We start from the raw sequence: 21,912 nt of genomic DNA, 5'->3' as shown, positions 1-21,912 counted from the left end.
AGGAGCTATTGTGACAATCTTGGTTACCATCCATTAAGTGCTGCTGACTTTGGAAAGATCATGAAAAATGTCTTTCCAAACATGAAGGCACGTCGTCTGGGCACAAGAGGCAAATCCAAATATCCTTTACCAGAATGGTTTTCAGTAATCTCTTCAAGTTCTCACTTACTACAGAACATCTGCTGTTGTAGTTCAACTAACACCTATATTTAGAAATAAATATAAATCAACAAATACAAACAACTCAAAAGTACTTAGCAGTGTTATTTTCCCAGCTATTTATCAAATTGCCAATGTTACTTCCCCAGCTATTAATCAAACTGCAAGAGAAATAAATGGTGGTTACTAGGATTGTGATAGAGTTCTCCCCTGTCACTGTAATGTGTTCTTAATGGTCTGATCTTTTCTTTATCAGTAAGAATTACAGAGGCATGCCAAAGTACAGCAGTTGTAAATTATATCAATAAAAGTAGAGAAAGATGTGAACTTATCTTCTTCCCTTGTTCTAATTTAGAAACAGGGATCCCCTTGGCAAACTATACAACATTCAAAAATGTTTCTTTTGGAACTTGTACTGGAAGATTGGTGTTCTCTTTGAAGCATTTTTCAGCCAACCATGTAAACCGTGTATTACAATGAAAGCCAGGGCAGAGCAAAGGTCCCTCTTGTAATAGAGAAATACTTAGGGGCAAACAGAAGCAAGGAAATGAAAATTAAGAATTTACTAAAGTTCTTCCTGCTCTTGGAAGAAGATTGTAAAATAGAGGGTCTCTATATTGTATTAGAAATACATCATTTCTCTCTACTTAGATTTTGGCCTTTTTCAAAGCATGAAAATTCCCTGCTATGGGGGGATGGGAGGAAGGCAGAGGGGGAAGGCTCCTTTCCTAAAGTGGTTCCAGGTGTTGTTTAACCACTTGTTGCATGACCTTATCCTTGTTTCCTCAGTACGAAGATGTCTTAATATGTCTTTGGCATGTTACAGGCGATAATCCTGTGTGTTTCAGTGGAAAAAGAGGATTGAAAAGGTTAAAGCTCTTGTGACACTCTCAAGAGTTGTTTTTGTCCCAGTGCCTAGGCTGAAGTTTCCCTTCTCTGTGCCAGGTTTCCATCTGGATATTGCTTTCCTTCTGACCTGTTTGTTACTGATGGCTGGCACAGCTTATTAGGAACATTTATTCATAAAATTTATAACACATGAGAATCATTTTGTTTCATTTAAGACAGTAACGTTCTACAAAGAGTATTCCAGTTTCAAAAGCGTAGAAGTGTCCTGAGTTTATAATATTAAGATTTCTCATGCTAAAGAACTTAGAAAGTAGATGTTAATGTGTTTTTCTCAATTCATGGTTACTTCTCAAGGACTGATTATATAAGCAATTCATGTAATTTAGAATACTTTAGACCTTAACTGTTCATTACATATTGCTACAGTGGACTAAGAAAAAAAGCTTTTGTTCATATGCCTACACTGCCCAATCTTGACTTCCACAAAACTGGAGATGGGGTAAGAATTCTGCTTTTTTTAAATAAATAGAACTGTGCCTTATTATCAGCATTGAAATGCATATTGCATAGTCTCATCATATAAAACCAGGGACCAGGAACTGTGCCTTTTACAAGTTAATGAGATGAAAAATTCAACATTGGCTGAAAAGCATTAGCATACATGATTTATGTCAATGTGGCCCATGAAATGAGGGGGAACAGAGACCTAAGCTTACTGATTTGTAAATGTATCCATGATAAATACTGACTATATGTATTGTCAAGAGGAAAAATGTAATTGTACAGTAATATATATGGTATGATCCCTTTTTCTTCTTTTTTGGTTGATTTGATTTCCTTTTTGACTTATTTATCTAATACCACCTTGGTGTACAAGAGACTCAGAGTGGCCAAAAGTACATAGAAGAGAAGATACAGCTAAGTGGCATAGCTTGTTTTATTGACATAAGAAAATGCTGTTAGAAAGACTCAAAAGATCTCTTAGTCTTCGTATGTGTCTGACAGCTGTTTAGATGTATTCTCAAGGCTGCTGGCGGCTGTGCACTGGGGGGATGGGCTTCTTACTTGCAAGGCTCTTACATGCCTGCTAACAGGTCTCTTCACAGTACTTCGACCCAGCAGATTGAGATTATATCTCCTAATCAAGAATACACATCTTCAGGGTGCTTCAGTTTAACTTCTCTGAACTTTCTTCTTAAAGCTAACTTTTCCTTTTTCCTTTATTTAGTTGGAAGGAGCTGAACCTTCTGGGCAGCTTCAAAATATTGACGAGGAAGTTATCTCTTCTGCTTGCCGCCTTGTGTGTGAATGGGCCCAGAAAGTGTTAAGCCAGCCGTTTGACACAGTCTTGGAATTAGCGCGCTTCCTTGTAAAAAGTCATTATATAGGCACCAAGTCAATGGCAGCTCTGACTGTGATGGCAGCAGCGCCACCAGGTAAAAGCGATTGTCAACAAGCTGGTACTGGTGGGAGTGTTACTGTAACTAGAGTTGGTAGCAAAAGAAAAGTTTAGGCAATGAACTTAATTTTTTTTTAGTTTTTGAATGAGTTTAATATTTCATTTGCTTTTTTAAAATTTAAAGGATGTATATGTGTGTACTTCTAAGCACATATGTGTATCTAAATAAATAGTGGATAAGATTTAATTTTAAAACTACTCACTAGACTCCTATCCCAGAAACAAATGCTTTTAAATAAAATGATCTTTGGACAATGTGAGAGTAACCCTAGTCTCACAAAAAATAAACTGTATAGAGCATTACTATAAAAGAGCAAGAGTGATTTTTTAAAAATATGTACTCAAATGAGTATTGTCATTCAATAGGAAATTTAGAATTGACAATTTTAGGAATTGACAGTATTGTAGAAATAATAGAAATAAATGACTGCCTCCCAAGTTAATAGCTGGCTACAGTATCTTCTGATAAAATTTATATCTCCTTTCAGTCATACCTTGTAAGTCTAAAAAGGAGTGAATAAATTATGTGATTACTCTAGGAAATTATAATTTCTGTGAAAAATGTATTGACATGAAACTTGTTTTCCGGAGAAGTCTTCTGATTGTGAAATGTAAATATTTTTAGATCTTCAGTAGCTTTATTCCAGACATATTGTAGTCTCCTAAATAACTTCATTTTTTTTATGTGAACTGATCATTTTAATAATCATTTTTTATTTCAGTTTATACTTCTCAGAAGCTTTGAGTGTTTGTGGTGGGTGTGTGCAGTTGTTCTGTCCTTTCATTCTGTGGTCAAGTGAGGACCCACTCAGCAAAATGACCTCATACAGGAGCCTTGTCATGATTTTTCTGTCTGGATGTAAACTGTATGACCCAAATTGATCCACTTACACTTACACATGAGCAGGAGAGTTCTTCGGCAGCCTCATCTGGCTAGATAGCTGATATGTGACTTATTTATTCCCCTAGCAGTCATTTGAGGTAGGTAGTTCTTTTTCCCATTTCACAGATCAAAAAACAGACTTAGGCAAGTTAAGAAATTTGTCCATGGGCAGGTAAATAGTGAGATCAGGCTTTAAATTCTGATTTTGTCTGTCTCAAAAGCCCAGGTTAACTGCATTACACCATACTGTCTTCTTATTTTCTGGCAAAATGAGGTTTTAAAAGATAATGGATTATTTAGTTTGCTGAATTCTCTTTCTCCTGCCCCTATTGACACTTAGAGAGTACTTCTAAGAAGTTGAGGGCTTAGGCGGTATCATGGGAAAATTAACATCTGTCTTCCTCATTTCCCAGACATTTCTCAGACATTGTTCACAGTCTGACCAAAAGAAATGTTGAATTGAATTAATGAATTTTTAAAACATAGTGTAGGGGGCGGAGCCAAGATGGCGGCGTGAGTAGAGCAGTGGAAATCTCCTCCCAAAAACACATAGAGCTATGAAAATATAATAAAGAAAAATCTTCCTAAAATAGAGACCACAGGACACAGGACAACATCCAGACCACATCCACACCTGCAAGAACCCAGCGCCTTGTGAAGGGGGTAAGATACAAGCCCCAGCCCGGCGGGACCCGAGCGCCCCTCCCCCCGGCTCCCGGCGGGTGGAGAGAAACCGGAGCGGTTTTTTTTTTGGCGAGCGCTTTTTGGAAGCCTTAGAGGGACGGGCCCCCGTTGCTGGGGAGGCAGGGTGGCGGGACCGGTGAGGAGGTGCCTGGGAACGGCGCCGGAGGACAAAGAATATCCCGCGTTTCTCCCTGCGAGACCTGGGGGCGGGTGCCTGAGACCGGTGCCTGAGGACGGAGGAGGTCGCGCGTTTTTCCCCTTTTTTTTTTTTTTCTCTTTTGGGCGAGCGCTTTTTGGAAGCCTTGAAGGGACGGGGACCCCAGTGCTAGGGAGGCACGGTGGCGGGACTGGTGAGCGGGTGGCTGGGACCGGCGCCTGAGGACAAAGAATATCCCCCGTTTTTCCCTGCGGGACCGGTGGGCGGGTGCCTGAGACCGGCACTTGAGGACAGAGGAAATCGCGCGTTTTTCCCCTTTTTTTTTTCTCTTTTCTGCGAGTGCTTTTTGGAAGCCTAAAAGGGACAGGGACCCCGGTGCTAGGGAGGCAGGGCAGCGGGACTGGTGAGCGGGTGCCTGGGACCGGCACCTGAGGACAAAGAATATCCCCCATTTTTCCCTGTGGGACCGGTGGGTGGGTGCCTGAGACCAGCACCTGAGGACGGAAGAAATCGCGCGTTTTTCCCCTTTTTTTTCTCTCTTTTTGCATAGTGCTTTTTGGAAGCCTTGAAGGGACAGGGACCCCGGTGCTAGGGAGGCAGGGCGGCGGGACTGGTGAGCGGGTGCGTGGGACCAGTGCCAGAGGACAAAGAATATTGAGCGTTCCTTCCCTGCGGGACCGGTGGGTGGGTGCTTTTTGGAAGCCTTGAAAGGACAGGGACCCTGGTGCTAGGGAGACAGGGCAGCAGGACCAGTGAGCGGGTGCCTGGGACCGGCACCTGAGGACAAAAAAAAAAAAAAAAAAAAAAAAAATCGCTTGTTTTTTCCTTTTTTTTTCCTTTTTTTTTTTTCTATTTCTTTCTGTTCCCTCTCTCATTGTTGCTGTTGTTGTTTTGGTTTGGAGAGTGCTTTTTGGAAATCTTAAAGGGGCAGGACAGGTCACTTAGACCAGAAGCAGGGAATCTGGGGATCTCTGGGCACTCTAACCCCCTGGGCAGCAGGGAGCACAGAGGCCCCTTACGGAGATAAATAGTCTCCTGGCGGCTCCCCCTCCAACGGGGCTCCACCATTTTGGAGGAACAGCCCCAGCCAGGCCAAGCCCACAGCAACAGCGGAGATAAACCCCAAAGCAACTGGGCAGGAAGCAGAAGCCCTGTCTGCGCACAGCTGCCCAGCACAAGCCACTAGAGGTCGCTATTCTCCCAGGAAAAGGCTACAAACCAACAAGGAGGGAAGCTCTTCCAGCGGTCACTTGTACCAGCTCTGCAAACTATCTCTATCACCATGAAAAGGCAAAACTACAGGCAGACAAAGATCACAGAGACAACACCTGAGAAGGAGACAGACCTAACTAGTCCTCCTGAAAAAGAATTCAAAATAAAAATCATGAACATGCTGACAGAGATGCAGAAAAAAATGCAAGAGCAATGGGATGAGATGCAGAGAAAAATGCAAGAGCAGTGGGATGAAGTCCGGAAGGAGATCACAGATGTCAGGAAAGAGATCACAGAAGTGAAACAATCCCTGGAAGGATTTATAAGCAGAATGGATAAGATGCAAGAGGCCATTGAAGGAATAGAAGCCAGAGAACAGGAACGTATAGAAGCTGACAGAGAGAGAGATAAAAGGATCTCCAGGAATGAAACAACACTAAGAGAAATATGTGACCAATACAAAAGGAAAAACATTCGTATTATAGGGATACCAGAAGAGGAAGAAAGAGGAAAAGGGATAGAAAGTGTCTTTGAAGAAATAATTGCTGAAAACTTCCCCAAACTGGGGGAGGAAATAATCGAACAGACCATGGAATTATACAGAACCCCCAACAGAAAGGATCCAAGGAGGACAACACCAAGACACATAGTAATTAAAATGGCAAGGATCAAGGACAAGGAAAGAGTTTTAAAGGCAGCTAGAGAGAAAAAGGTCACCTATAAAGGAAAACCAATCAGGCTAACATCAGACTTCTCAACAGAAACCCTACAGGCCAGAAGAGAATGGCATGATATACTTAATGCAATGAAACAGAAGGGCCTTGAACCAAGGATACTGTATCCAGCACGACTATCATTTAAATATGATGGTGGGATCAAACAATTCCCAGACAAGCAAAAGCTGAGGGAATTTGCTTCCCACAAACCACCTCTACAGGGCATCCTACAGGGACTGCTCTAGATGGGAGCACCCCTAAAAAGAGCACAGAACAAAACACACAACATATGAAGAATGGAGGAGGAGGAATAAGAAGGGAGAGAAGAAAAGACTCTCCAGACAGTGTATATAACAGCTCAATAAGCGAGCTAAGTTAGGCAGTAAGATACTAAAGAAGCTAACCTTGAACTTTTGGTAACCACGAATCTAAAGCCTGCAATGGCAATAAGTACATATCTTTCAATAGTCACCCTAAATGTAAATGGACTTAATGCACCAATCAAAAGACATAGAGTAATAGAATGGATAAAAAAGCAAGACCCATCTATATGCTGCTTACAAGAAACTCACCTTAAACCCAAAGATAAGCATAGACTAAAAGTCAAGGGATGGAAAAACATATTTCAGGCAAACAACAGTGAGAAGAAAGCAGGGGTTGCAGTACTAATATCAGACAAAATAGACTTCAAAACAAAGAAAGTAACAAGAGATAAAGAAGGCCACTACATAATGATAAAGGGCTTAGTCCAACAAGAGGATATAACCATTCTAAATATATATGCACCCAATACAGGAGCACCAGCATATGTGAAGCAAATACTAACAGAACTAAAGAGGGAAATAGACTGCAATGCATTCATTGTAGGAGACTTCAACACACCACTCACCCCAAAGGATAGATCCACCGGGCAGAAAATAAGTAAAGACACACAGGCACTGAACAACACACTAGAACAGATGGACCTAATAGACATCTATAGAACTTTACATCCAAAAGCAACAGGATATACATTCTTCTCAAGTGCACATGGAACATTCTCCAGAATAGACCACATACTAGCTCACAAAAAGAGCCTCAGTAAATTCCACAATATTGAAATTCTACCAACCAATTTTTCAGACCACAAAGGTATGAAAGTAGAGATAAATTCTACAAAGAAAACAAAAAGGCTCACAAACACATGGAGGCTTAACAACATGCTACTAAATAATCAATGGATCAATGAACAAATCAAAATAGAGATCAAGGAATATATAGAAACAAATGACAACAACAACACTAAGCCCCAACTTCTGTGGGATGCAGCGAAAGCAGTCTTAAGAGGAAAGTATATAGCAATCCAGGCACACTTGAAGAAGGAAGAACAATCCCAAATGAATAGTCTAACATCACAATTATTAAAACTGGAAAAAGAAGAACAAATGAGGCCTAAAGTCAGCAGAAGGAGGGACATAATAAAGATCAGAGAAGAAATAAACAAAATTGAGAAGAATAAAACAATAGCAAAAATCAACAAAACCAAGAGCTGGTTCTTTGAGAAAATAAACAAAATAGATAAGCCTCTAGCCCAACTTATTAAGAGAAAAAGAGAGTCAACACAAATCAACATAATCAGATATGAGAATGGAAAAATCACGACAGACTCCACAGAAATACAAAGAATTATTAAAGACTACTATGAAAACCTATATGCCAACAAGCTGGAAAACCTAGAAGAAATGGACAACTTCCTAGAAAAATACAACCTCCCAAGACTGACCAAGGAAGAAACACAAAAGTTAAACAAACCAATTACAAGCAAAGAAATTGAAACGGTAATCAAAAAACTACCCAAGAACAAAACCCCGGGGCCGGACGGATTTACCTCGGAATTTTATCAGACACACAGAGAAGACATAATACCCATTCTCCTTAAAGTGTTCCACAAAATAGAAGAAGAGGGAATACTCCCAAACTCATTCTATGAAGCCAACATCACCCTAATACCAAAACCAGGAAAAGACCCCACCAAAAAAGAAAATTACAGACCAATATCCCTGATGAATGTAGATGCAAAAATACTCAATAAAATATTAGCAAACAGAATTCAACAGTATATCAAAAGGATCATACACCATGACCAAGTGGGGTTCATCCCAGGGATGCAAGGATGGTACAACATTCGAAAATCCATCAACATCATCCACCACATCAACAAAAAGAAAGACAAAAACCACATGATCATCTCCATAGATGCTGAAAAAGCATTTGACAAAATTCAACATCCATTCATGATAAAAACTCTCAGCAAAATGGGAATAGAGGGCAAGTACCTCAACATAATAAAGGCCATATATGATAAACCCACAGCCAGCATTATACTGAACAGCGAGAAGCTGAAAGCATTTCCACTGAGATCGGGAACCAGACAGGGATGCCCACTCTCCCCACTGTTATTTAACATAGTACTGGAGGTCCTAGCCACGGCAATCAGACAAAACAAAGAAATACAAGGAATCCAGATTGGTAAAGAAGAAGTTAAACTGTCACAATTTGCAGATGATATGATACTGTACATAAAAAACCCTAAAGACTCCACTCCAAAACTACTAGAACTGATATCGGAATACAGCAAAGTTGCAGGATACAAAATCAACACACAGAAATCTGTAGCTTTCCTATACACTAACAACGAATCAATAGAAAGAGAAATCAGGAAAACAATTCCATTCACCATTGCATCAAAAAGAATAAAATACCTAGGAATAAACCTAACCAAGGAAGTGAAAGACTTATACTCTGAAAACTACAAGTCACTCTTAAGAGAAATTAAAGGGGACACTAATAAATGGAAACTCATCCCATGCTCATGGCTAGGAAGAATTAATATCGTCAAAATGGCCATCCTGCCGAAAGCAATATACAAATTTGATGCAATCCCTCTCAAATTACCAGCAACATTCTTCAATGAATTGGAACAAATAATTCAAAAATTCATATGGAAACACCAAAGACCCCGAATAGCCAAAGCAATCCTGAAAAAGAAGAATAAAGTAGGGGGGATCTCACTCCCCAACTTCAAGCTCTACTACAAAGCCATAGTAATCAAGACAATTTGGTACTGGCACAAGAACAGAGCCACAGACCAGTGGAACAGATTAGAGACCCCAGAAATTAACCCAAACATATATGGTCAATTAATATTTGATAAAGGAGCCATGGACATACAATGGCAAAATGACAGTCTCTTCAACAGATGGTGCTGGCAAAACTGGACAGCTACATGTAGGAGAATGAAACTGGACCATTGTCTAACCCCATATACAAAGGTAAACTCAAAATGGATCAAAGACCTGAATGTAAGTCACGAAACCATTAAACTCTTGGAAAAAAACATAGGCAAAAACCTCTTAGACATAAACATGAGTGATCTCTTCTTGAACATATCTCCCCGGGCAAGGAAAACAACAGCAAAAATGAGCAAGTGGGACTACATTAAGCTGAAAAGCTTCTGTACAGCGAAAGACACCATCAATAGAACAAAAAGGAACCCTACAGTATGGGAGAATATATTTGAAAATGACAGATCTGATAAAGGCTTGACGTCCAGAATATATAAAGAGCTCACATGCCTCAACAAACAAAAAACAAATAACCCAATTAAAAAATGGGCAGAGGAACTGAACAGACAGTTCTCCAAAAAAGAAATACAGATGGCCAAGAGACACATGAAAAGATGCTCCACATCGCTAATTATCAGAGAAATGCAAATTAAAACTACAATGAGGTATCACCTCACACCAGTAAGGATAGCTGCCATCCAAAAGACAAACAACAACAAATGTTGGCGAGGCTGTGGAGAAAGGGGAACCCTCCTACACTGCTGGTGGGAATGTAAATTAGTTCAACCATTGTGGAAAGCAGTATGGAGGTGCATCAAAATGCTCAAAACAGACCTACCATTTGACCCAGGAATTCCACTCCTAGGAATTTACCCTAAGAACGCAGCAATCAAGTTTGAGAAAGACAGATGCACTCCTATGTTTATTGCAGCACTATTTACAATAGCCAAGAATTGGAAGCAACCTAAATGTCCATCTGTAGATGAATGGATAAAGAAGATGTGGTACATATACACAATGGAATACTACTCAGCCATAAGAAGTGGAAAAATCCAACCATTTGCAGCAACATGGATGGAGCTGGAGAGTATTATGCTCAGTGAAATAAGCCAAGCGGAGAAAGAGAAATACCAAATGATTTCACTCATCTGAGGAGTATAGGAACAAAGGAAAAACCTAAGGAACAAAACAGCAGCAGAATTACAGAACCCAAAAATGGACTAACAGGTACCAAAGGGAAAGGAACTGGGGAGGATGGGTGGGCAGGGAGGGATAAGGGGGGGGAAGAACAAGGGCGGTATTAAGATTAGCATGCATGTGGGGGAGGGAGAAAGGGGAGGGTGGGCTGCACAACACAGAGAGGACAAGTAGTGACTCTACCACATTTTGCTAAGCTGATGGACAGTAACCGTAATGGGGTTGTTAGGGGGGACCTGATATAGGGGAGAGCATAGTAAACATAGTATTCTTCATGTAAGGGTAGATTAAAAATTTAAAAAAAAAAAAAAAAGAAAGAAAGAAAGAAAGAAAAGGGGATTACTCGTTAACAGGATAAAACTATTGGTAAATCAAAGATCAACGCATGCTTTAAATATCCTTAATGTTGATCACTTAAAGGGTGTCAGATGATCAGCTATGGAGGTACTCTTTTCTGATAATATTCCTTTCTCTTAATTAAAAAAAAAAAAAAAAAAGCAGTTACTGTGTGCTGACCTCCAATGAGTTCTGCACAGTGGTATAGAGGGCATGTCAAAGTGTGGGCAAAGGGTCTGTTTGTTTCTACGCAGAAGATCAAGGCCTAGCTTGGATACCCAGAAAATGAAATAAGATACGATATGAGGAGGAGCTTCCGGCATCAGCACTCTCTGGAGGACTCGTGCCGGGGGATGATCATCAAAAAGCCTCCCCAGGGATCCGGACGATGCTGCGGTTGTGGCTGCATCCAGCCCACCGTCTCCTGGACTTGCCATAAGAAGGAGGAGGGAGATGTCTAGGCTGGCATGTGCATACAGTGAGACAACGAATTTGACTGGATCTGTACTGTTGGAACTCAACCAGGAGTTGGGAGGGGTGCAAGTTGTAGCACCCCAAAATCTCATGACTATAGACTATCTATGGTTAAAAGAACATATGGGATGTGAACAGATCCCAGAAATGGGCTGCTTTAATTTGTCTGATGGTTCAAGTACAGTTGGAAAATATCCATCATATTATAGATAAATTTTCACAAATGCCTAGGGTGCCTAAATGGTTTTCTTGGCTTCACTGGAGATGGCTGGTAATTATAGATTTGCTTTGTTTATGTCACCGTATTCCTATTATGTTAATATGTGTGTGCAAATTAGTTAGTAGTTTAAAACCTATACATACTTAAGGTACTATACAAGAAGATATGTCAAAGAAATAATCAATCCTCCCAAGTTTCCTTCATATGCTACATCTATAGCTTTTCTTCTTCCTTCCTAATTACAAACCTTAAATAGAATTCGTGCCTCATATCGAATTTACCGAGTATCATAATTCCTCCAGGTGGTAAAGATACCTCGAGACAAATGCTGGGCATAGAAGCCACAGGGCATAAATCTGCAAAGAAGTAAAAAGCTAACCTTTGCAAACAATATGGCTTCTCTCTCACTTACCAACTTTACATTTCCCTGTATGGCCCCGGAAGATGACTGGTTAGCCAGAGACGGGTAAGATTCCTCAAGGGAGGAACAACCTAAGACAGGCACAGTCGCAGGGGGGCCATCAGGTGAGAATTTGGGGATCAACAGAGGTGAGGCTCAGAACCTCACCCCCCCTGCTTTGAGAGAAATCTTCTGCATCCGTGGATGTCTTGCTGCCCTTGTCTAGCCTGGATTAATACTTAGTCCATAGGCACACACCTGATCATCTGATCATCTACAGTTGCCTTCTTACAGCACTAAACTATGTTTTCTACCTTTATCTTGCATCTACCTACCACTTCAGCATTTTATTAAAAATAAAAATAATAATAATAATAGGAGAAATGTGGGATCAACATATAAATCAAGTACAAAAATCAAATGAATATTCATATTTGACCTGATGGTTTATAGGTCATATTGCATGATCAAAACCGAAAGTTTCTGTGATGAATGCCCTTGTACTGTTCACCATGTAAGAATTTATTCACTCTGTAAGAATTCGTTCACCATGTAAGAACTTGTTCGTTATGCTTCAGAAGATTGGAGACTGACGAGAATTAGGCTTGAGATGGATTAATGATTGTACATTGAGCATTGACCCCCCTATACTGAATTTTATTGTTGTTAACAACCATTTGATCAATAAATATGAGAGATGCCCTCTCAAAAAAAAAAAAAACATAGTGTAAAGAAAGGTGCTTTTAAAACAAACATACTAAAGATTACATATGTAAACATGTGTTTTCCCTTTGTGAAAGTAGTCAGCTTGGGAGGCTGTTACTTTAATAATTATATTATTACTCAAAACATTTTTTGGAGGCCAATGCCTTAATAAGGCATTTTAGAATATAATCTCTCTTGAAATTTTGTGCTCAGCCATTGCCACATTTTTTGAAGTATCTTTGGTAGTGATTAATCTTCATCCTTTGAAGGGGAATTTGGCCTTTTATAAATACAGTCTCCATATTAAGAACAGGTTGTGTTACAAATGTCCTTTTGCCTAAGTCAGCTGCTTGGAACTCATTCCTGTCCAGAAACCCTGGCAGGAGGGGCAGACAGCCTAGCTTTGAGCCACTGGCAGGGACTCCCAGGGGTGCATATTCAGGAAGCCAGAGCTGAGGCTGGGGGCCAGGAGAGAGCAGTGCAATTTGAGCTCGATTTGAAGAGAAAAAAAATAGCACTTAGGTGATCAAAAGGGGGTCAAAAGATGAGGGGTTATTGAGGAGTGAGTGTGTGAGTTTACAGTCACTTTTTTGCTCTCCTTCCCATCTTGCCCTACCCCAGTTGTTGCTGTTAACAGAATTATGAAAAGCAGAAACTGAGAGGAGGAGAGGACGGGCAACGGGTGCCGGCGGTGGTGGCGCCCTCCCCTTCCTCCTCTCCACTGTGTGTGCTGACCACAGCTCATTGATAATGATCTTAATGCCATGCTCCAAATCTGAAACGAACTTTTTAAAAGTTTGTATTATACAATCCATTTTTCTAAAATTAAAATTTATCCCTTGCTTATTTTTTATCATTTTTCTCAGTGTTGATTTTATTACTGCTTTAAAAAGTTTTCTCAGTGACACTTTCTCAAAATTTCTTAACTTGAGTCTTATTAAGAAACTCTGCTTGGTTTCTTCTTGGTCATACTGGATAACTGTACAGTATAGTTAAAATAGTAGTACCTATTTTTGTGAATTTCTGATAGAATTAAAGACTTGTTTTCCCCATACAAACTTTTTTCTAAGATGTGGATGGTTTCAGCAAATATTTATTGAGGCCCCTTATGCGTTAAATATTAAAATCATGAAAAAATATAAATTTCTAATTAGAGAAAGGGGAGGTTTCTGACATCTACTGGTAAAGTGTGAAACATGCTCCAGCATTTATTTATCTTAGCTTCTGCACACTTATGACATAGCTACTTCTCTTTTCAAAATCTTCATCTGTTATTGTTGATGTAACTGAAGCTGTTGCCTGAGTTGAACCTTATTTTAAAGTGTCAGTTGAAACCATATTGGCAAATGTTTATGAATTAGAAGTCTAACACTTATGCTTTATAAAGAAATTATGTAAAAATTTGCTGATTTTGGTGCTTCATCCAATAGATGACTACATATTCAAAGAAACTGAGTTGTAACTGCCTTCTATAAAGGAGAGTATTTATTTTAGCTTTCCTTTCTATTTATTTTCAGGAATTAAAGGAATTGCCCAGCCTTCTGCTTTTATACCTACAGCTGAAAGTAATTCCTTTCAGCCTCAAGTGAAGACTTTGCCATCTCCTATTGATGCTAAACAGCAGTTGCAACGGAAAATCCAGAAGAAGCAGCAAGAACAGAAACTACAATCCCCTTTGCCAGGAGAATCCTCAGCAAAAAAATCGGATGGCACTACAACCAATGGAGTAACTAATCTCTCTAATGGAAATCCTGCGATCCTTTCTCCTCAGCCTATTGGTATCGTGGTGGCAGCTGTCCCTAGTCCCATTCCGGTAATACCATTGAGTAGTGTTTGGCTTTACTGGATGGTGGGAAATCAAGCATTGAATTAAAGGTGGCACATGAGAAGGAGGCAAGTGTAGGTGTAGATTTAGTTATAAATTGATTTTGTGACCAGAAATTGACTTAGCTTCAGTTAGTTGTCCTTTATTCAGGATATAGGTCCATGAGTACAAAGCTAGCTATAAAATGAACGTAAGTGAAAATACAGAGACCCAACACATAATAAAGTATGCACCTAACCAGTCCGAGCTTTATGTAAGGGCTGAGTGATTTTCAGAGTTGCTTCATCTCTAGTTAAGCCAAGATGACAACTGTGAATGTCTTTCAGTTTGATCTTTTTTTTCTTTTTAACATTCAAATGAAGCAAAACTGTGATGGTAATACTTTTTTGTACACCTGTCTCTGTGGCTTGCTGGACCTAAGAAGACCTTGGCCAAGCCCTTTAGCTACTGTGAGTCTGTTTCCTTATCAGTGAATAGAGGTCCTGGTCTCCTTTCCTGTCTCACACAACTGAGACTGTGATGAAGGAGCTTTTAAAATTAGAGTGCATCAAGCTAAAACAAGGTGGAGTTTTATGTTATTTATGGTATTATTAAGGAGATATTTTATCTTTGTTGTTTTCTTGTTCTTATCATCATTATCATCATATCATTAAAACGTGGAATACCTGGTAACCACACTCTTACACTATTCTTTGTGGAGCAGACTTGGGGAGACAGTAGTAATCTGAGACCTTATCCATAGTAGTTTAGTTATAACATCCAAGGCAGACCAGTTTGTAAGATAGTCTTCCCTGTGGAGGAGTCGTCTTGGCAGACTCCAATAGATAACTTTATAATTTCTTTAAGATTTTATCCCCTCTTCCTGTAACTACTTAAAAGTCATTGTTTTGGCAAGTATTCATCACAAGCATGAAGTTTTTGTTGTGTTCATTGAAAAGTGTCTTCATGTTCTTACATATTATTGCATTTTATAACTATATTCTACTATATTGCATGTATTTCTAATATTTGTGTCTTTGTATAGAAGCTGGTACAGTCTAACATAGAACTTCTTTTTCTTTGTAGCATTACATTTATTAAATGCCTTAATATTATACAGACATATGAATTATTGTTTCTATCCTAGGCTTGTTAAAACTGATATTTTTGTCTTCCACCTCTTAACAGGTCCAGCGGACCAGGCAGTTGGTAACTTCACCAAGTCCAATGAGTTCTTCTGACGGCAAAGTTCTTCCTCTCAATGTACAGGTGGTCACGCAGCACATGCAGTCTGTGAAACAGGCACCAAAGACTCCTCAGAATGTTCCAGCCAGTCCTGGTGGAGATCGTTCTGCCCGGCACCGCTACCCTCAGATCTTACCCAAACCAGCCAACACCAGTGCGCTCACCATCCGCTCCCCAACTACCGTCCTCTTTACTAGCAGTCCCATCAAAACTGCTGTTGTCCCCACTTCACACATGAGTTCTCTAAATGTGGTGAAAATGACAGCAATATCCCTTACACCCAGCAACAGCAGTGCCCCTCTTAAACATTCTGCCTCAGCAAACAGTGCTACAGGAACAGAAGAATCGAGGACTGTCCCACAGATAAAGAATGGTTCTGTTGTTTCACTTCAGTCTCCTGGATCCAGGACCAGCAGCACCGGGGGGACATCTGCTGTGGAAGTCAAAATGGAACCTGAAATGCCGTCGGACGAGCATCCTGCACAGTGCCAAGAGAATTCTGAAGGAACTAAAGCTCCCAGAACAACACCTAGTGCCCTTTTGGGGCCGAAGTGTAACACAGAAGGAGTAGCGCAAAAACCTTCCAATGAAGGTGTCATTGAAATAAAAGCAACTAAGGTCTGTGACCAGAGGACCAAATGTAAAAGTCGCTCAAATGAAACTCTGCCAGGCACTTCAACAGGCAATAATCAAAGCACGATCACTCTCTCAGTTGCCACTCAGAACTTAACTTTCACCAGCACCAGCTCACCATCTAATGGTGACTCAATAAATAAAGACCCTAAATTATGCACTAAAAGTCCAAGAAAGCGACTTTCTTCTGCATTGCAAGAGTCCCAGGTGCCTCCAGTAAAGAAACCAATCGTGGAACCGCTTTCTGCAGTTATTACAGAGGGCCAGAAACCAGGCAGTGTTACGAAGGACCAAAAGGTTCCACATTCAGGGAAACCAGAAAGTTCGACAGCAGGTGCTCAGATTCCCAGCAAGGTATCAGTAAATGTCAATTCACACATAGTGGCAAGTCGACCCTTGAATTCAGCTCTTATTACCAGTGATCCAGCTTCAGAACAGCAAACACCATCATCATCTCCAGATATAAAAGTAAAACTTGAAGGGAATGTCTTTCTCTTGGACAGTGATTCAAAACCCGATGGCAGCTTTACTTCAAATGAATGGCAGCAGGTCACTAAGGATTCTGAGTTCATATCTGCGAGCTGTGAACAACAGCAAGATATCAGTGTTATGACAATTCCTGAACACTCTGACATCAACGACTTAGAGAAATCTGTTTGGGAGTTAGAAGGAATGCCACAGGACACATACACCCAGCAGCTGCATAGCCAGATGCAAGAATCTTCTTTGAATCAAATACAAGCACAGTCTTCAGATCAGTTACCTCTACAGTCTGAACTAAAGGAGTTTGAGCCTTCTGTTTCCCAAACAAATGAAAGTTACTTTCCTTTTGATGATGAGCTTACACAAGATAGTATTGTGGAAGAGCTGGTGCTTATGGAACAGCAAATGTCAATGAACAATTCTCATTCCTATGGTAATTGCCTGGGAATGACCATTCAGAATCAGTCAGTAACTCCAGGAGCTCCAATGTCATCTCATGCCTCGAGCACCCACTTCTATCATCCAATCCATAGTAACGGCACTCCAATCCATACTCCCACCCCCACCCCCACCCCTACCCCAACCCCAACCCCAACCCCAACTCCAACATCTGAAATGATAGCTGGGTCTCAGAGTCTGTCACGGGAGAGCCCCTGCTCCAGGCTAGCCCAGACCACTCCTGTGGATAGTGCTTTAGGAAGTAGCCGACACACACCCATTGGTACTCCACATTCTAACTGCAGCAGTAGTGTCCCTCCCAGCCCCGTTGAATGTAGGAACCCATTTGCATTTACCCCAATAAGCTCCAGTATGGCGTACCATGATGCCAGCATTATCTCAAGTAGTCCTGTGAAACCGATGCAGAGACCCATGGCCACTCACCCTGACAAAACCAAACTTGAATGGATGAATAATGGGTATAACGGGGTTGGTAATTCATCCGTTTCTGGCCACGGCATTCTCCCAAGCTATCAGGAACTAGTAGAAGACCGTTTCAGGAAACCTCATGCTTTTGCTGTGCCTGGACAGTCTTACCAGTCTCAATCCAGACATCATGACACTCATTTTGGTCGTCTGACTCCTGTCTCTCCTGTGCAGCATCAAGGTGCCACTGTAAATAACACCAACAGACAGGAGGGTTTTGCAGTCCCTGCCCCTCTTGATAATAAAGGAACTAATTCATCTGCCAGCAGCAATTTCAGATGCCGTAGCGTGAGCCCTGCTGTTCATCGCCAACGTAATCTTAGTGGAAGCACCCTCTATCCAGTATCTAATATCCCCCGATCTAATGTGACACCCTTTGGAAGTCCAGTAACCCCAGAAGTTCATGTTTTCACAAATGTTCACACAGACGCATGTGCCAACAACATAGCTCAAAGAAGTCAATCAGTTCCATTGACAGTCATGATGCAGACAGCCTTCCCAAATGCTCTTCAGAAGCAAACAAACAGTAAAAAAATAACCAATGTTTTGTTGAGTAAACTGGATTCTGACAATGACGATGCAGTGAGAGGTTTGGGCATGAATAATCTGCCCTCCAATTATACAGCCCGGATGAATCTCACTCAGATTTTGGAAACTTCCACTGGTTTTCCTAGTGCCAATCCACAGAATATGATTGATTCCAGCACTTCTGTTTATGAATTCCCAACACCATCTTACCTCACCAAAAGTAATAGCACCGATCAGATCAGTTATTCTCCTGGAGAGAATCAAGCACAATCAGAAATGGGAGAGCAAGAGTTAGATTTCAGTAGCACTGTTAAAGACCTGTTGAGTGGAGATAGCCTGCAAACCAACCAGCAGCTGGTAGGTCAGGTAGCATCTGACCTCACTAACACTGCATCTGATTTCTCTAGCGATATCAGGTTGTCTTCTGAGCTCTCAGGCAGCATCAATGATTTGAACACTTTAGACCCAAATCTACTGTTTGATCCAGGTCGTCAGCAGGGACAAGATGACGAAGCTACACTGGAAGAATTAAAGAATGACCCATTGTTTCAACAAATTTGCAGTGAATCCATGAGCTCTATGACTTCATCAGGTTTTGAATGGATAGAAAGCAAGGACCATCCTACTGTTGAAATGTTGGGTTAAATTGTGTTTTATAATATGTAGCACACTGTATCTAAAGACATATGTATTGTATTTGTCTTAATGGAAGTGCCTCCCGCAGCAGAAACACTTACTATTAATTGTGACATTTTAAAAGAGTTTGCTGCAGAAGTGGTTTCTTCTTCAGTAGGAAATGGTTAGACTCGCCTCAGTTCTTAACAAGTTTCTGAAGACAGTAGGCTGTAGAGGAATAAGTACTAGGTTTTAAATTTTTCAATGTTCCCCATTTAAACACATTGTTTGCTAGTAAACAGTTGACTAACCAGCTTTTAACAAGAGCAGTCTAGATCTTTATTTCGTGTAAGTTCATTTTAATTCATTGGTTGATCTGCATAGACTTTAGTGGAAACCATTGATTTTAGGTATAGGCTATTTTGTTGTTGGCATTATCTTTTAGATAAGAAATCATAGTTAAGGTGAACTGTAGACAAGAAGGTCTTCCTTGAAACAGGGATAATATTCAGGTTATTATAAAGTATTTAGGCTTGAAGCATAGAGCTACTGTGGAGTGAAAAATCTCTGTAGGACTTTCTGGGACTTGAGTACCATTTGCACCTGCAATGAAGGGCTTGAATAGGAGAAATTAATGGAAAGTTAAATATTTAAGGAAAACAAAAGCTGCACTAAAATTTTTAAAAGGCAAAGTTAGTAGCCGTTTATATTTGTGACCTTGCATTAGTCTTATTTTAAAATGTTGCTTTTAATGTGGAGCCAGCACACCCACACAGACATGCGCACATGCACACGTACACAGAACAGTAATTCCAAATGCTGTAATTCAATAAAATAAAACAAGCATGTTAGAAAAATATTTTGCTTTGTTACTTGGTAGTTGAGATAGGGGAATTTAGAAAGAAAATAACATTTTCTTCGTTTCATCACAATGGATGCATGCACATACTAAAATTCTATTTAAGCTTTATTTTGAAGGTTTTTAATTACAATTATTTTAAGTCCTCAGTCAGTGACTGACTCCTTCACTCCTCCTGAATTTAGTAATACAATTTGATCATGGGACCCCTTTGAAAAATAAGTAGGAAAGAGATAATACGAAAAGCTACACAGAAACATTTCACCACCTGAGGTCAGAAGCCACATATCTTTGTATCTCTGATAAAACAAAGGGGATATCAACAGTACTTGAAGAAGAGGAGCATTTTATTACATGCTTAATTTATTTATTGTGATAACCACAATTGCAAAAAAGCACTCAGGATTTGTTTTAAAATGTTCTCTCTGTGGCTCCCGTTTTGTTTTATGAATAATTATTTATGAATTTCACATTGACACAAAGCTGCCCACTAATTGACAGGTCCATTTAAGTGAGTTTCAAGATCACTTCCAAATAGATTTAACAATTGCCATTAAGTTTTTAAAACTGACATTAAACCATTGCTAGGCTACCATGAACCCAGCCAAGTTTTCCCTTACCTTCATTAGTAAGCCAATCAGAGACTACAATCAATGAATATTTAACAAATGTGATGAAGTTTAATTTAATAAGGCTTTTCAATAAATTTGCAAGGTAGGGTGTTAACATATTTTGATAAATTCATGGTGCTAGGGTTGGCTCAGAGGTTTATATATTGATAATGTCCTAGTTATTGGCATTTGTATGTGTTTGCTGTTATCTTGATTTAATGATCTGTTAGGTCTTTTTCTTGATGCTAGTTATTTCTTCACTGTACATTGAGACACAGCACTACTGCACACCAAAGTATGCAATACCCAAAGGAAACTACGTGATTTCTTAACAAATGACGGGAGCCTTTCTATATAAGATACTCTGAAAAGGAGATTTTGAGGCCATTCTAATCCCTTGTTTACATTATTAGCTTCCTACTAATATGAAAATAATGGAAATCTTTTTTTATAAAAATATAAAGACTGGAGGATTTTAACCCCCTGTACAGTATTGCAGCAAACACTTTAAATTTGGTTGAATTCGTCCAGCAAACTTTCTGAGGTTCATATATTGCACTAAATTTGTTGAACCTGTGGTAGGCACATCTCTTAGGATAAATGCAACCAATACAGTCCACAGATTAAACTTTTTAAATGTGTTTCATTATGAAAAGACAAAATGTCATCAAAGTGACAGATAAAATTGTCTTATGTAGCAATGTGCATTGATCTCAATGAGATATTTCTATTTCTTATTCTCTTACATGAGAATATTACAGCAGGAAGAATTAAGTTTAGTTTGCTCACCATGTTAATACATGATCACAAAATGTGCATGAGTGTAATTGACTTATCTTGTACAGTACTAGGTATTCCTGTAACCACTCTTTTTTTCTCTTGGCTGTATTGAAACTGGTTCAGTGTTAACCAGGCAAACATAGTTATTCACAAGTTACTTGTTTATGTTTACTAATTCTGCTTAGTTGAATATGTTCTTCTCTCAGATTATTTTCATTGTTTTGATGTTTAAAACATTCTGCATACTGTTTATCATAAGACTTCATGAAGTAAATAATTTTGCATATAATTGCAATAAGCACTGACTTTTGAACTGAAAAGAAGGAAAAGTGTTTTTTTGTGCAGTGCATCTGAGGTTCATCTAATAGTCTTGTACGATAATGTGCTTTACTACACCACAAATGACAAAAACAAGCCCTGTTTCATGTTTTCATTTAGTGCAAAAAGTCAGATTTCCCCAGTGTTTTGTTGTCTGTTGTACCTGCTGAAACTACAGTAGTTGAATATTGCAGTAGCATTTCAGTTCTCTTTTTTTATTGAAAGTGCTCAAAAATTGTTTTTTAAATGTTTTCAAAAACAATTAAAAACATTTTATATTAAACTGACTGGACCTTAAGGTGATTTGTGAGATCTGTTTTATATAGGCAGCATGCCATTCTGAAAGCAACTCTGATGCGACGCTTTCTTTGATCTCGTGAAAGTTGGGGAACTGGATAACAATCAGCACAAGGCAGAAGAGTACTGGGTGTCTGCCCTCTACTCTTATTAATCCAGAAGGATGCACAGAACTTTTTTTACCCATTGGAACTCTGCTGTTCACTTAGGGTTTGTTACTAATGAATGGTATGTGGTTTTTGTTCTGCCTACTCTCACAC

The 21,912-nt window shown here is 39.7% G+C and overlaps 1 protein-coding gene across 2 annotated transcripts in view; it reads left to right on the top strand.

The window, feature by feature from the left end:
• The window catches only part of RFX7 (regulatory factor X7), a 199,651-nt gene extending 178,009 nt beyond the window's left edge, over positions 1-21,642 (top strand). For both annotated transcript variants that reach the window (XM_073211888.1, XM_073211889.1), the window contains exons 6-10: positions 3-123; positions 1,427-1,507; positions 2,237-2,444; positions 14,073-14,368; positions 15,548-21,642. In XM_073211888.1, the coding sequence (XP_073067989.1) occupies positions 3-123; positions 1,427-1,507; positions 2,237-2,444; positions 14,073-14,368; positions 15,548-18,817 (3,976 nt within the window). In that variant the 3' untranslated portion in view covers positions 18,818-21,642. The remainder of the gene's footprint in view (positions 1-2; positions 124-1,426; positions 1,508-2,236; positions 2,445-14,072; positions 14,369-15,547) is intronic.
• The last annotated feature ends 270 nt before the right edge of the window (positions 21,643-21,912 follow it).

Source organism: Manis javanica, chromosome 8 (assembly GCF_040802235.1).
Source record: "Manis javanica isolate MJ-LG chromosome 8, MJ_LKY, whole genome shotgun sequence".
Classification (NCBI taxonomy): domain Eukaryota; kingdom Metazoa; phylum Chordata; class Mammalia; order Pholidota; family Manidae; genus Manis; species Manis javanica.
Note: the sequence above shows the minus strand (reverse complement) of the source record. Positions and strands in the feature narration are given on the sequence as shown.